General features: G+C 34.9%; 1 protein-coding gene across 1 annotated transcript; it reads right to left on the bottom strand.

Moving 5' to 3' along the window:
- Nucleotides 1-13,066: 13,066 nt before the first annotated feature.
- On the bottom strand, nt 13,067-14,484 carry LOC133834020 (uncharacterized). Its single transcript, XM_062263550.1, has 2 exons — nt 13,664-14,484; nt 13,067-13,354 (listed from the first exon to the last, which is right to left on the bottom strand). The coding sequence occupies exons 1-2, from the start codon at nt 13,813-13,815 to the stop codon at nt 13,168-13,170; spliced, it is 339 nt and encodes a 112-aa protein (XP_062119534.1). The 5' UTR covers nt 13,816-14,484; the 3' UTR covers nt 13,067-13,167.
- Nucleotides 14,485-16,477: the final 1,993 nt, after the last annotated feature.

Below are 16,477 nucleotides of genomic sequence, written 5' to 3'. Positions count from 1 at the left end.
AACAATCAATCCTTTAATACCTTAGCAGTCACCTAGTCATAACCAAATATGGAATCCATCAATAAAGTAAATCAATAAAAGGTTCATAATCTAAAACCTCACTCCCGGGATCAATCCCGTACCCTCGGGACTCCAATCCACCAAACGGGGCGGAACCATCCCCTGAGCCCCCAAAATCAACCCAAGACCTAAAAATAGGACTTGCTGAGATTGACCTAGCGCTGGGGCACTGCTAGGTACCGTTGTGGCGCCAGAAGTGGCGCTGGGGCGCCACCTACAAACCAGTTTTTCCTGGTCTTCTCCCCTGCGACTTCCCCTGAAAACTAAGCTTCCAAACCAACCTCAAACATCATCCAAACATACCATTCAACCCCAAAACTTCATTCATACCACAATATCATCAAAACCCAAGCAAACATTCTCAAAACCTCCATTGATTCTCAACTAATCACCTCAAATTTCTCAACTGAAAACTTATTAGAAAAATAGAGTATAATCAAAGTTTCATGGCTAAATTCTTACCTCAAGCTTGAATTGAGTCCTCTTAAATGGATGAACCAAATTTCTAAGCCTCAAACCTTGATTTCCTAGCTTGGTTCTTCAAGTAGGGTTCAAAATTTAGAAAGGAAGAAGGAGAGAAAAAGAGGTACAGGATTTTATGCTCTGTTTTTCTTAAGCTTTCTACAACTTTTCAATGATACATATCCTTAAGGTCAAAAGAACAAAATGCCCCTAGGTTATTTAAAGTCCTCTTAAGGCCACCAAGGGTAAAACCATCATTTCCCGCCTATCTTGTTAATCATAATTAACACCCTCCAATTCCCATTACTTCCAACATTCTCAAATGCTAATAAATCATATCCCATTACCCTTTAATTCTCGGCAATGTTTTAATCCTTAAATCACCCCAAGACTCGCCCCGAGCCCCGAAATTAACCCAGTTATGACCAGACCGAAAACTTGCATTCCATGATCGTCTCATGCCGAATGGCTCAAACAAATCCACATATAATGTGGTATTATTTATAATTCACCCACATGCATGAAAATACGCAAATTCCCTTTTTCTGTAGTAGTGTATTTTATAAAGTATACAATTATACCACAAAATTAAATATGATTAAATTAATTTTCAATAAAAAAATTAATTTCATATAATTATCAATGTAATTTTATTTGCCATTAAATATTATTTCATAAATATAATTAATTTGTGAGATTAAAAAATAATACCTTATTATTTTTAATGATTTCTTTTTAATACTAAGAACCTACTTCTGTGTTATCGAGCTAGTACGGGGACAATATGAACCCGTAGTTCTAAGCTCCAATAATTCAATTATTTTCACTAACTCTTAGTTCCATTAATTAATTTATAACTCTGAATTACTCCACTAGAAATTCATAGTTGAACTGTCAAAACTTCAGTCTTATATTATTATGTAACGCCCTAATTTCTCATAGATTACCGAGAACACAGCGTTGGGTCATAATCGTAAATATTGCTCTTTTATTTAATAAAAACTTAAAAATAAATACATGGATCCATGGTATTATAAAAAATAAAATACTTGTCTTCAACATAAAAATGTGAAACATTTAAATAAAGCAAACTTTAAAAAAATAAATAAATAAATAATTTAGCCCGCTTGATCTTGCTCGATTATATGGTCCCCAACGAATACATCATCAAGCTCTTAGGTCCCACTCGCCACCGGCCTTTCTATCCTTAATTTCTTGAAATAACAACATCATAAGGAGTGAGCTTCTAAGCCCAGTAAGGAAAATACAAACAAGGGTTAGTCATATAATCAAACATAACATATATTCACCAAAGTCATACAAACACAACATCTACATCATATCATATCTTAAGTCATAATTCTAAATCATAATCTAAGCCATAAATCATAAATACTACTATAAGTCATAGGTCATCAGTCATAGATCATAAATCATAGCTATAGGTCATATATCATAATCATAACTAAAAATAGCAAATCAGATATAATAAAAAGATAAGTGCTTATACAGGGGTGGCAATTAAGCCCCGGACAAAAGTCCGTCATACACCAGACATAGGTCCGTCATAAAGTTTTGGCAACCGAGCCTACCAGACATAGTCTGTCATACATCATTGGACACCTTAGGTCCAGACACACTTACCCCTTTATTGTACCTAAAATGTTAGGTCATACAAACATAAACTATATCATACATTACATAAACTAGATCATGATACTAAACTATCTAATTTTCCTTACCAACACCGGGATAATTGAGAACAAATGCGGAACTTAAAACCAACAATAAAAATAGTGAGTATTTCTAAAGGACAGAGATGAAAGGAATAGAACTAAACCACCAAGAGGAAACTTACCGAAAATACACCTTAAGTTCAAAGAACTTAAAATCCTAACCACAAAACCAGAACAAAAGTTAGAACCTGAATAAAAACTAAAGAAACTAAGGAATCAAACAGAATGAAACTTAAGAATAAGGGTACATCAGTTGACCTTATGGATTAGTCTAACTCCAATATCGAAACACTCTAACCTCACTTCCCAAAGTGTTTTATAAAGCTTAAGAATAGAAAAGCTTTTTCCCAACCCAAGTGTTTATCACTCTTATGGTCTCACTAGCACCTTGGAGTCCGATCACAGCTGAAGAGTAAGTGAAAGGGCTGGGTCCTAAGTCCTATTTATAGAGTTCTAGGAATAAAAATATTCTTTTTGGCTTGAATAAAAATAATGAATTTTATTGAAGATATTTGAATATTCGTCAATCAGAGGCTGAAGACTCGGTCAAAACTATCAGAGGTTGGTCTAAGGAGTCAAAGTTGGTTTTTAAAAATAAAAATAAATAAATAATAGAATCCTAACTTCTAACTTCCTAAACCTCGTAACTCTAAAATCACCTATAGTAAAATTAACATAACTGGAGCTATAGGACTCCAATTTAGACCATCTTTATACCTTTAGAAAGCTATTTCAATTATCTACAACTTTCTAGAAATACTATTTTTCGAAATTCATAACATAACTAGGTCATAAGTTACAGTACCCTAAAGTTACGGGAAAATCTATTTAATAATCTAAATAACAACCTAATCAACAATTAAAAAAAAATCGTGACAATTGTCATGCTCCTAATAGATTCTGGTGAAAACTAAGTCTTATATTTCTCTTATTTTATCATTAAAATAATAATTCCTTAATAATCATGCATATGACAAGTGTCATAATCCTATTGGCTCTATCTAAACCTTAGGAATAACCATGCTCATGACAAGTGTCATATTCTTATTGGCTCTATCTAAACCTTAGGTTATAATAATTATCATATTAATAACCAGCAATATTAATCAAACCTTATGTTATAATTAATATTCTTAAACTATAGGTTAAACTTATAAAATCCATAACTATTGCTAGGAGTTTCCAACTAAGTTCCGGTTTGAACCAAAATCCACGGAATCTAAAATACTACAACTACTACTATCTAGCTAACTAAGTAAAATTCTGGGTTGCTACAATTCTCCCCTACTTAAAAGAATTTCGTCCTCAAAATTTACTTACCAAACATCTTGGGATACCGCTCCCTTACACATTCCTCCAATTCCCATGTGGCCTCTCTTTCTGTGCTATTACTCCACAAGATTTTAACCCTAGGAACACTTTTGGACCTTAACTCCTTATTTCCCTGTTCTAGAACGCGTACTAGCCATTCTTCATAACTAAAATCTTGTTTTAACTCTAGAGCCTGGTAATCGAGCACATGGGATGGATCTGATATGTATTTTCTCAACATCGATACATGAAAAACGTTATGCGTTTCAGCTAATGATGGCGGTAAAGCCAACCGATATGCTACATGCCCTACTTTGTCCAATATCTAAAAAGGACCTATAAAATCGGGCTTAACTTTCCTTTCTTTCTGAAACGCATAATCCCCTTCATCGGAGAAATTTTTAGAAAGACTTGGTCGCCTACTGAAAACTCAACATTTCGTCTCTTCGCGTCGGCATAGCATTTCTGGCGACTTTGAGCGGCAACCATTCGTTGTCTTATCTTTTCTACTGCCTCTGTTGATTCTCTTACAGCCTCGGGTCCTAAGTATCATCTTTCACCCACCTCATCCCAATGAAGTGGTGATCGGCACTTCCGTCCATATAACATCTCATAAGGTGCCATGCCTATCATCGCTTGATAACTATTGTTGTAAGAGAATTCTATTAATGGAAGATACTTGCTCCATGATCCTGAGAAGTCTAAAGCACACACTCTTAGCATATCTTCTAATATTCATATGGTGCGTTCTGACTGACCATCAGTTTGAGGGTGAAATGCCAAACTTAGTTTTAACTTAGTGCCCATTTCACGATGTAAACCTCCCCAGAACTTTGATGTGAAAATTGATCCTCTATCAGAGACTATCTTCTTTGGAACTCCATGTAGTCTCACTATCTCCGCCATGTAAAGTGCTGCGTACTGCTCAGCATTATAAACTATTGTTACTGGTAAGAAGTGAGTAGATTTTGTGAGTCTATCTACTATCACCCAAACAGAGTCATGCTGCTTGGTGGTCCTTGGTAATCCCGTCACGAAGTCCATCGCTAAATCTTCCCATTTCAATTTAGGAATCTCCAATGGTTGCAAATTTTCAGCGGGTCTTTGATGTTCGGCTTTAACTTGTTGACATGTAAGGCATTTCGCTACAAATTCTGCTATGTCTTTCTTCATCCCCGGCCACCAGTACATTGTCTTGACATCATTGTACATCTTGTTCGATCCTGGGTGAAGTGAATATGGAGTAGTGTGTGCTTCCTTCATAATACTTTCTCTTAATTCACCATTATCGGGCACACATACCCGATTCCTATATTGTAGCATGCCTTCTTTTGTCAAGGAGAAATCAGCATTCTCTGAGCTGTGTAGTGACGCCTTCATCTTAAGAAGAAACTCGTCTTCTTATTGTTTCTCCTTTATTTCCTCCATTAGAGTTGACTTGATCGTGAGGTCAGCTAGTTGTCAAGTTATTAGTGATGGACCCAAAACGGGTATGTTTTAATATTTAAACTCGCATGTGCACGAATCGTTTCGGAATATAATGTTCATGTAAGTACGAGGTCGAACCGATGGGAGTTGACTAACATCAAAAGAAACTATTTCAAACAAAGCAAGAATATTCTAACCTAGTTCCAAATATTGGATGAGATTTTGTTTTAGAAAAATAAAAGACAAGTAATAAAAGGATTTAAGACTAAATAGAAAAATCGTTTTCAAATGAGATATATAAAATAAGATTATTAAGATTTTAGAATCCACGAAATGCAAGTTCAATAGTATTTATAAGTATATTGATTCCCAAGTTTAGATATAGTTGAAATAAATCACACTATATTTTTTTCAAAATATATTTTCTATTCAAGCACAAGTTACTCTTAAAAAATGTAGGATTTTTCTTCACTTATAAAAGATATAATTTCTAAGCATTAGTTGTGTTACAACCTAATGAAACTACAAGAAATCAAAGAGATTATGTTTAGGCAAAATATGATACTTATGCACTAAGAATTAGATGTGAACAATTTAATGAAAAACATTTAATCAAAGAATATCATATTTTTGCATAATGAAGAACTAAGTGTAATATGCTTTAACACTCAATAATAGATGAAAAATGCATATCTTTGATAGAAAAATCCATAAACAATGTTGTACAAATGGGAAATCAACATACAATAAAAAAATACTATCTAGTTACATTTTGCTTCATCATCATCTTAATAACCTTTGAAAAAGATTAGAAGCTCATAACTAGATAAAAATTACAAAATAACATACTTGACATGCTCTTCAAAAGATGAAAATGGTAGATAGAAAATAGTGAAAAGAAGAGAGAAATATGGAGTGTAGAAGAGGTTGAAAAAAATGAAGAAGAAGAGCTCCCCCAAATGGTCTTACAAGACTCTATTTATAGGCAAAATGTGGAGATTAAATTAATCAAATTAAAATAAATAAATTGATTAATTTAATTGTGTTGGGAAGTGGTAGGATAAATAGAGTAAGTGTAAGAGTATTGGAAAAATAAAATGTTTGGTTGGGTAAAAGATTAGTGAAAAGCTAGGGTAAAAAATAAATTAGGAATGTTTATTTAGGTAAGAAAAATAGGGAAGAGTGAATTGATATTTGAGTGAAAAATATTGGGAATGAAAAACATAATTTTTGGCATTTTTGTGGCTATTTGACAGGGTGGGTTCGGCTGGCTGAAATGGGAGCAGGCTGTTGGGCCTTGAAGATTGGGCCAGAGAGCAGGCCCACGTTGGTGAGTGAAGTACATGGCTGGGAGATGAAGTTGGCAAGCTTGGTCTTGTGAAGGAGATGCTTGGGGCGTTGGAGTCATGATGGGGTGATGGGCTGGAAGCAAACAGGCCCAAGTGAGGAGAAGCTGCTAAATTGGTGGAATGTTGTGGATTCAAGAGCTGGCGGATGGAGTAATTGATTGCTTCGGCTGAATGGTTGATAGACTTGCTGAAGAGGAGAGCTTGGGATAGATGCTGCTGAAGGAAGGCTTCGTGGGCTTCAGTGGGCTGGAGTGGCATGGGCTGAATTAGGTGGTTTTGCAATTGGAGAAATGCCACATTTTCCTATCTTTTTCAGCTTTATATCTTTTTTTTTCTTTTCTTTTCAAAGCCCAAAAGTGTCATAAATTTCCTTACAAAATAAATATAAGATAAATCATAATAAAATATTTTCAACTATAAAATAAATCAATTTAATTATTTGAAAATATTCATTATAACTTAATTTATATTTAACATTTAAGCTCAATAATACCACATTTTTTACCTCAAATTAAACAACAATAATTTAAAAAATTAACTCCAACATTTTACAACAAAATTACTATAAAAACACACTAAAATCTATAAAATTAAAATAAACCTAATAAATTCAAAATTACTTAAAAACTTAATAAATCAATTAAAAACTCAAGAATTAAGCAACAATTAGCACATAAAAAGTGGTAAAATAACTCTATTTTGTAGAGTTATCAATTAGCTCAATTCCGGACCTCTTAATATCATCTTGTAAGTGTTGAGCTATCCCATTAAGTGTTGACAAGCTTCCGTAACTCTGCCTACTAAGTGCATCTGCCACGATGTTAGCCTTTCCCAGATGATATAAGATCTCACAATCATAGTCCTTTACTAACTCCTGCCACCTTCGTTGCCTCATATTAAGCTCCCTCTGTGTAAAGAAGTACTTTAGACTTTTGTGGTCCGTATAGATTTCGCACTTTTCTCCATACAGATAGTGCCTCCTAATCTTTAAAGCGAAAACTACCGCTGCTAACTCTGAGTCATGGGTCGGATACCGATGCTCGTACTCCTTTAGTTGTCTCGAGGCATAGGCGACCACTCTTTCGTCTTGCATCAAAACACATCCAAGTCCCTGCTTCGACGTGTTGCAATATACTACAAACTTTCCCTTATCGTTTGGGACGCATAGAACTGGGGATGATATAAGCTTGTCCTTTAACGTTTGGAAGCTTTCTTCTCATTTCTCCATCCATACAAATTTATGTTGCTTCTGTGTCAAATTTGTTAAGGGTGTAGCTATTCTGGAGAACCCTTCAACAAATCGCCTATAGTATCCTGCCAATCCCAGAAAACTTCTCACCTCCGTGGCAGTCTTGAGTTTGGGTCAATCCTTCACTACTTCGATCTTGGCTGGATCTACTTCCACGCCATTTTTATACACAATGTGTCCTAGAAATGCCACCTTCTCTAACCAGAATTCACATTTCTTAAACTTACTGTATAATTGATGACCTTTGAGTCGTCCCAACGTCAGTCGCAGGTGATCTTCATGCTCGACTTTCATTTTTTAGTAGATCAATATGTCGTCTATAAACACCACAACGAACTTATCCAGGTAGTCGTTAAATACACGGTTCATAAGATCCATGAACGCTGCTGGTGCATATGTTAAGCCAAAAGACCTTACCAGAAACTCGTAGTGTCCATATCTAGTCTGAAAAGCCATCTTTGGGATATCTTCTTTTCGTACTCTTAGCTGATGATACCCTGACCTCAAATCTATCTTCGAGAATAATGTAGATCCTTGTAGTTGATCAAAAAGATCGTCTATTCAAGGTAAAGGGTATTTGTTCTTGATCGTCACTTTATTAAGTTCTCGATAGTCGATGCACATCCTCATACTCCCGTCCTTCTTTTTGACAAAAAGCACTGGTGCTCCCCAAGGCGAATAGCACGGTCGAATGAAGCCCTTGTCTAAAAGCTTCTGCAATTGTATCTTTAACTCCTTTAGCTCAGTAGGCACCATTATATAGGGAGCTTTCGAGATTGGTGTCGTCTCAGGTGCCAATTCTATTTCAAACTCGATTTCCCTACTCGGAGGTAATCCCGGTAGAACTTCTGGAAACACCTCGGGAAATTCGCATACAATAGGTACATCCTTTGGTTCGAGCTACATCTCTCGTGACTTGTCCACCACACTAGCTAGAAAATCCTGGCAACCACTATGCGAGTTCAAGAAACTTCTCCTTTGAAAGTGAACTGCTCTCCGCCTTCTGGTTGAAAGTTGACTGTCTTACCCTTACAGTCTATTGTTGCCCCATGTTTTGCTAACCAATCCATGCCTAAAATTACATCATAATCCTTAAGGTCTAACTCGATCAAATCTATTGGTAATTCTTTTCCTTCGATTCTAACTACAACGTTACGTACCCCTCTACTAGATAGCATTCTTTCCCCCGAGGGTAACTCTGTGACAAACTTATCTCTAAAAAGTTCGCATGGTCTATCTAAGCTATCGATCATATTTATAGAGACAAAAGAATGCGTGGCTCCTGAATCGAATAATACATTGCATAGTTTACCAGAGATAGTGACTTGACCTGTTACCACAGTACACTACAAGAAAAAAATAGTATTCATAACACTTAAAAACTGCTTACCGAAAGTATTCATAACACTTCTCAAAACGCTAACATAGCCCCTGTTATTAAAAGTACCGTCTTTTCTATAACAGTTTTTGAATGTTATGTTCGATGTTATCTTAAAGTATTCAATAACACATTTTTTGTTGCTATCATATTAAAATAATAACGTTTAGTTAGAGTAATTGGTTATAAATTTGAAGTTTAATCTTAAACTTTTTGCATAACACTTTTCAACTGTTATAATTGATTATTTTGATAGCATTTTTAGTTTGTTATATTATATAAATCATAACGTTTGGTTACACTTACAATATGTATCCAAAACAGCCATAAATGTCATATTAAATGTCCAGTAATAAAATTTTGTTATTTTAGTCTAGATAATAAATTTTTAATGGTGTTGTGTAAGGATAATCATAAGTTTTTTTTTTAAATGTAAAGGATTTTATTATCGTATTTGGATAAAAAAAATATCAAAATTAATCACAAAATGTAATATTAAATAGATTGATAAACCATAAGTATTACATTAAACAAGAACTAATTCAAACCATGACTATAGCTACTTCATGAGATCTTAGTTCTAACTTAAGTTTGAAAGCATACATAATAAAGTTCTATAATCTTGAACATCTTTTACTTAAAAAATGAAAAACAAAAACATAACAAGATACACAAAAAGTAAACCATGAAATTTGCTCCATCCTTCAATTCATCATCCATTGTGCACTTGTCTTTGTTGTGGGTTGATTTGCTTAGCTACATAAGAATTTAAATAATTAGTCAGTCATAACCAAAAATCCTCTATGGACAATAATATAAATATCATCCAATGAAGAAGAGTGATATTGGCTCATTATCAATGGTTCAGTGGAAATAGATATTAAAGATGAAAGGTTCATATACAGTTGCTTTACCACCATGGACTGTCTTGACTCTTGAGACCAATTTTATCCCCATCTAAGCCTTTCAATGAATACTAATAATAGCCAAGTAGAAAAGAAAATGCAGAGAACACCTCTTTGATTAAACAGACCAACAATCAAATTCAACAAGAGTGGGATGGAGTGAAGAAAACAGAAGCCCTTAGATGGTTTAGCAGCAAAAACTCATATCAAAACAAATGTAGATTACTTTATTTATTATCACCTATTAGAACAACTCATGTATATGCATAGCTAAGAAAATACATTATATATTATCTTAATCAATAAAGAAAATCAGTAGAACAAGAAACCTTATGACTACAATTAAAACGTAACTGAACATGTTATATATAGAAATATAACAATTCAATGCAGCAATTATATACAATCACTATAGTAAACATCAATCATAACTCAGACAACTACAGCCGAAGTCCTCAACCTTAAAAGGAATAATCTCAAGACTTTGCATCAACTTATAAAAAAGAAAATGCTAACATTACTTGTACACGTATATTCCATAAAGAAATTTAAAAAAAAAGGCACATAGGATAAGAATAAACCACCACCCAAAAAAATGAAAAGGTAACAAATGCAACGATCAAATTTAACAATCACAGTAACATTACTAAAGATAATGAGAGCTATATATATGCATGTATACAAATATATACCTTTCTAAGTTCGTCCCAAAGCTTGTAGAAGTTGGCATTATGAGGGCCATGAACATTGTAGCAAAGCTCATGAAGTGTGGTATCAAGAGTTTGATCAAAAGGGAAGAAATACCAGTCTCTATTCGGCCTTCTAAGCCTTATCTTCACTTGAAGACCTCCTCCTACATTCAGTCCCGGAAGAGACAGATTTTTTGGGTTGTCGTTCATACTTGTATATAAAACCCAGGAAAAGCAAGTTGGTATAACAAAAATGCAACTTTTTACCAAAATAAGCTCCAAAAAAACTTACTAGAGAAAAAGACAACAATATACCAGACCTCAAAAAGAAGCTTGACTCGCCATTTGTGGTTACACATAATGGGTTGGATCTGTTTGGCCACATTTTCAAGAATCTTCCAAGCTTTTTCCACCCCTGACTTCTTCAAGGCTTTAATTTCGCAAACCTTGTGAAGATCATATTCATCTCTCTGAATACCAAAACAAAATAAAAATAAAAAATCCACCTATAAACCAAAATTAAAATAAGCTTTTGATGTTCAGAAAAGCATCAAGAAAAGATAGAAATCAAATCAAAAAATGTATTTTAATCCTAAATCAAAGATCAGTACAGTAAAGAGTTTATACTATTCTTATTTCACGTACTTTTTTCCTTTCTGTTCAGACATCAAAACTTTGTTGCACAAATAGAAAGAATCAATTTTTATTTATTAAAAAGAAGGGTCAATATCACAAATGTTCTTTGACAATGTAAGTTGCATTGAACAGGTTTGACTCAAGGTTTCACGTATATTACTTCAAGAGTCAATCAAATTCCAGTTAATTACTTTGTATCACTCAAGATTTCACAGGTTGGCTAAAACGTAAGGAGGTCACCAACTATATCATTAATCCACATAAATAATGGAAAATCCATATAAAAATTATTTTATTAAATAAAATTATAATAATAATAAATTAAAAGAAAGAAAAGGAAAGAAGAAACTTGCACAGTTGGTGTCCTTATTTCTACTTCTTGGAAAGTAAGCAAAGACAGAAATAACTTCAATACAGAGACAAGGCTATAAGATTGAAGCCATAGGGATCAACTACAAGATTCAAACAGAAAACACATCAGAGAAATCAAGTTCTTGGTCCAGAACCATAATAGTCACCTAAAGTAATTGAAAATTCGTTCAATAAAGGAGGCAGGCAAGTGTTAAAAGGGTTGAGCTATTAAGATATAAAGCTTGGAGTACAGTACGTAATTTCATGTGTCCCCACTTTTTTATATTATTTCCCGTGTGATATCCAGGGACAGATGCAATTAACCTCACCTGAAAGCAAGGAAGGTATTTCCCATACGGCCAACAAAATTGCATTAGACAGAAAAAAAATAATGTACAAATGAAGGGGACAGCAACCATACCTCTGCATTGTTGTAATCAAACTTCTTAAAAAATGATGAATTGATTGTGAAACTTCCGAGAGTTGGCAAATTAACAAAGAACTCACGCCACTGTAATCATCAAATAACAAATAAAGATTTCATATAATTGATGTGGACTGACTCAAAAGCAACTTCACCAATGTTGAGATATGACCATATCGCATAAACGAGCTATATTCTCATTACATTTGTCACTAAAGAAGCAGAGTTTCTATATAGGCTATGAATTCTTTAACCCTCTATCATAAAGCTCGTTAATCTGAATAAAATCATACCTAGGTATGTCAAGAAATGTATCAAAATAAGTTGTCTTCTCACATTTAGATGAAATAATGAAACAGCTGATTAAAATAGCTATATAAAAACAGAGCAACACTCAAGTTCATCTTTCAAAGAAGCAATATGAGAGAAAATATATTTTCTCCACAATTTTACTACTCAAAAACCTCTAAAATTTACAGTGCAAAGAAATCAATTGGAACAGAATACCAGCCTAAAACTCCCATATCATTTGGAAGGGCTCCATTCAAAACCCTCACATAATCAATTTCTCCTTCTGCAAAACACATGAAAAGGGGTAAATAATGAAAGGAGCATGTAGATTAAAATCTAGAAACAATTAGGTTGAATTTAAGGTCAAAAAGTAAACAAGATCATATAAATAGAGCTCAGATCATAATTAAAGCTATGCTATAATTTAATAATAAGAACCTACTTACTAAGTTATTTTCCCCTTGCATCCCTCATCCCACTATTCTTCTCATAGTGATCAATAATTCTATTTACACTCATAGTGATATTTTGAAAGATTAAAACAAAATCCCTTTTAATTGTACTATAGTCAATTGAGTATATAAAATAACAAAAATACTAATAATGTAGAAGAATACAAAACAGAAAACAAAACTAGTTGCAGAGAATAAAAGATACCACTAACAGGAGCCTAAAACAGAGGTCAAAATGTAGCTGCAGCGCAAGCTATAAACAAAAGCAGATCCTACAAGCAAACAAAATTAACAGAAAACAGATGGAAAGAGCATAAGGTATAACTTGACTATCTTGCTCTCCAGTTAGAGATAATGAGAATAAAAATTAAATAAGAAAGCGGGGCTCGTACTAAAAAAATAATGTAAAATGAAAATGTTCTAACTTCCTGTGATAGTCCAAATCTTTAGTTAAGTGAAAGGTAAACATTGTATACCTGTGACAGTATACCTGATATTTCAGATGCCATGAATGGGAAGTGACCGATGGATGCCACTGATGAAGGACTCATGGCCATCTCTGACATGGAAGACATTGCACTACTTGGGGGAATAACAGGTGCCATATCACCATCACTGCTGTCCATCAACATACTTTAACAACAAATCAATAAAAAAAAAATAGCTGCAATTAGAACTTCTACCATGGAAAAAGTAATACAAGTGTAAAAATTTACGAGGCAGAATCATCCAACTATATAGTGTAGAGTTGTAAAGCAATAGTCTAGGGAAGATGGGAAAGAGCAAGAAAGAAAGAATAGAGACAAGTCCATTTAATTAGCTTATCTTAAGAAGAATAAAATGACAAAGGAGACAAATTGCTTTTTAAAAATTTAAGAGTAACAACCGACCATTAGGTAACAAGTAACTAAGAAGAAAGAATAGAATATAGAAAACTCTTACTCATTTCCAGAGTTCATCCTAATAGGATGATAGTTGCTCGGTGCAGGGACACCATTAACCACATGACAGTTTGATATTCCACAGTTCATTGAGTCGAGATGAGGTTGACCTGTGGCTGGTATTGGAGGATGTGGTAGAACAGGGTATCCCATGGGCAAGTTGTTAACTGCACTGTGAACAAGTGGCAGTAAATAATAATGAAAAATGTAATACCAGAATGCATTTTGACAGAAAAACACTGACACAGAAAAAAAAATAAGCAAGGAATTTACATTGAGTAGGATGGCGCTATAAAAATAATATATCAAAACATCTATTGAGGTCAATAAAGGAAATCATCATCAATGTTGTAATTAATACGTGCCACTTCTAGTGAACAAAGTTCCTTAAATAAAAAAATGCAAGCACCTTTCACCTCTCACATCATCAATAATTAAGACCAAAAGAATGCAAGCAAAAAAAAATAAAAAATGTATACTGTATGTCTAATATTGCTTCATCATCACCTCTCACCTATAAAGAAACCAATATATATCTTAAATAAAAAATAACCACAAACATCAAAATCAACAAGCATGGGCATATACATACATATCTTCAAATTAAAAATCAACAAGCTGTGAATTGTCTAAGAAATTTGGCCAACTAGAACTAAATAAGTTAATCACAAATATAAATGTTGTATTTATCTTTCCTGAAACTACATAGAAAAAAAAATAAAAATACTATTCAATGCAAAAATATAAACCTAAAATTTAGTTTTTCCTTAAAATTACTGTATTTGAGACTTAAAACCCATTATCATTTCTATCCAGCCATAAATCCAGATAAACGGAAGAAGAAAAAACCATAACTGTATTATTTTTCTTCAAACTCAATCTTAAACTGAATCAAAACAAAATTCAAAACAATTACCATACCCAGAAAATCCATTTGTTGCAGTACAACCTCATCGAAGTCGAACCCATCACACCTACGAGGAAGCCACCTTGTAGAACCCATGAGTTGAGTCTCCCTGTCACACGCCTCAAGCTGCAAGAGCCCACCACCCTAGAGCACACCTGCAACAAATAGAGAGAAAGGTTGAAAGAGAGAATATCTCAAAGAGAGAAAGAGAGAGTGAGATGGAAAGAGTTACCATCGCTGAAGAATGATGTCGCCGTAAAGTCCCTGCTCGAAGCCCATCGCTGAGACATAGAAGCCCCTGTACCCTTCCATTCATCAGTCGGCCATGCGAGAGAGAGAGAGAGAGAGAAGGGATAGAGAGAAAGAGAGAGACCGAGGGGAGAGGCGTGAGGTGAGAAGGTTAGGCCAGAGAGAACCCATTTCAGAGAGAGAGAGAGAGACAGAGGGGAGATACTCGGTTTTGCTTTTGTTTTATGATTTTAGAGAATGAAGATTGGGGAAAAAGTAAAGGCGGGTGTTTTAACAAAATTTCATTTACCGCCACTTTTTTCACTTCCGTGTTTTATTCTATTGGGCTAATCATCAATAATAACGCTTTTCAAATTGTGTAATATTTTATTGTAATATTTAGTCAAAGTTGTTGAAGTGGTATTACTAGTTTCAGCTTCACCTCTAGTAAGAGCAAAAAAATCTGGTTGGCATGAGCTTGTCATCTTTCTTTTGATCCTTCACCTTTGGGCAATCCTTTTTAATGTGTCCTTCTTCTCCGCATTTGAAACAACCTTTCGTCTTATATCTGCATTCTCCTGAATGCTTCCTCTTGCAAATAGGGCACTGGGGATATTCCACATAGGGCTTTTTATTCCTATTACTTTCTGACGCAGTCTTATTCTTTTTATCGGCCTTTTGATTATGACCACCGTCATGTTTTTGTTTGTGGTCATTCTGGTCATTGTTATTCCTTTTGGCGTCCCTTCTGGCCACGCCTTCTTTCCAAATCCTTTCTTCAGCCTACTCAGCTTCCAAGGCTACCTCTAATGTTTTCGCATAAGTGGTTATCACCCGAATCAACTTCACATCACGGGCTACCATAGGTTTCAGTCCCTTCACGAATCTTTGAATTCTTAGCGTCTCAATGGGTACCATGTCCGCTGCGAACTTAGCCAGCCTATCAAACTTCCTGGCATACTCTGTCACAAACGAATTCTCTTGAGTAAGCGCGATGAATTCGTCCACCCTTGTGGCTAGAATTGCAGGACTGTAGTATTTCTTGTTGAACACTTGGATAAACTCATCTCAAGTCATAACGTTCACATCTCTAGTCTGTCTCACTATATCCCACTAGATGCGGGCATCTTTCTTTAGCAAGCTTGAAGCACATGAGACTCGATCTTCGTTTCCCAACTGCATATGTTCTAGAATGGAATTCAATGATCGAAGCCATTCTTCTGCTTCTATTGGGTCTGACCCGCCATCGAAGTTCGGTGGTTGCTACTTCCTAAAGTGTTCATAAACTGCCTCGTAGCGAGGTTTTGCCAGCTGTAGCAATTGCGCTAGAGGAATGACTTGTTGCGCCACTTGTTGTTGTTGCCTTGAGTTTATTTGAAACCCTTCTTCCCTTCTCCTTGGCTCTGCCCTAAGACAGGCATTCTCTCTTTCCAAATTTTCTCGAGTAGCAGCAGCTACCGGATCCTCCACTACATTGGGTGCCTCTGGCACTCCTGGGAAATCTTCATAGGTAGGGGTGGCGGCTACTCTTGTTCCTCGACCCCTTCCTCGACCTCGGCCCCTGCCTTGGCCATTTAGTCTTTCAGATCTTCTTCGTTCCTGCTCCATGTGTCTTTTCTACTTCCCCAAAAGAGAAAAGAATTGAAAAACTAGGACAAACAAAACAAAAGAGGGTACAAC

The sequence above is a fragment of the Humulus lupulus genome, chromosome 5 (assembly GCF_963169125.1).
Source record: "Humulus lupulus chromosome 5, drHumLupu1.1, whole genome shotgun sequence".
Classification (NCBI taxonomy): domain Eukaryota; kingdom Viridiplantae; phylum Streptophyta; class Magnoliopsida; order Rosales; family Cannabaceae; genus Humulus; species Humulus lupulus.
Note: the sequence above shows the minus strand (reverse complement) of the source record. Positions and strands in the feature narration are given on the sequence as shown.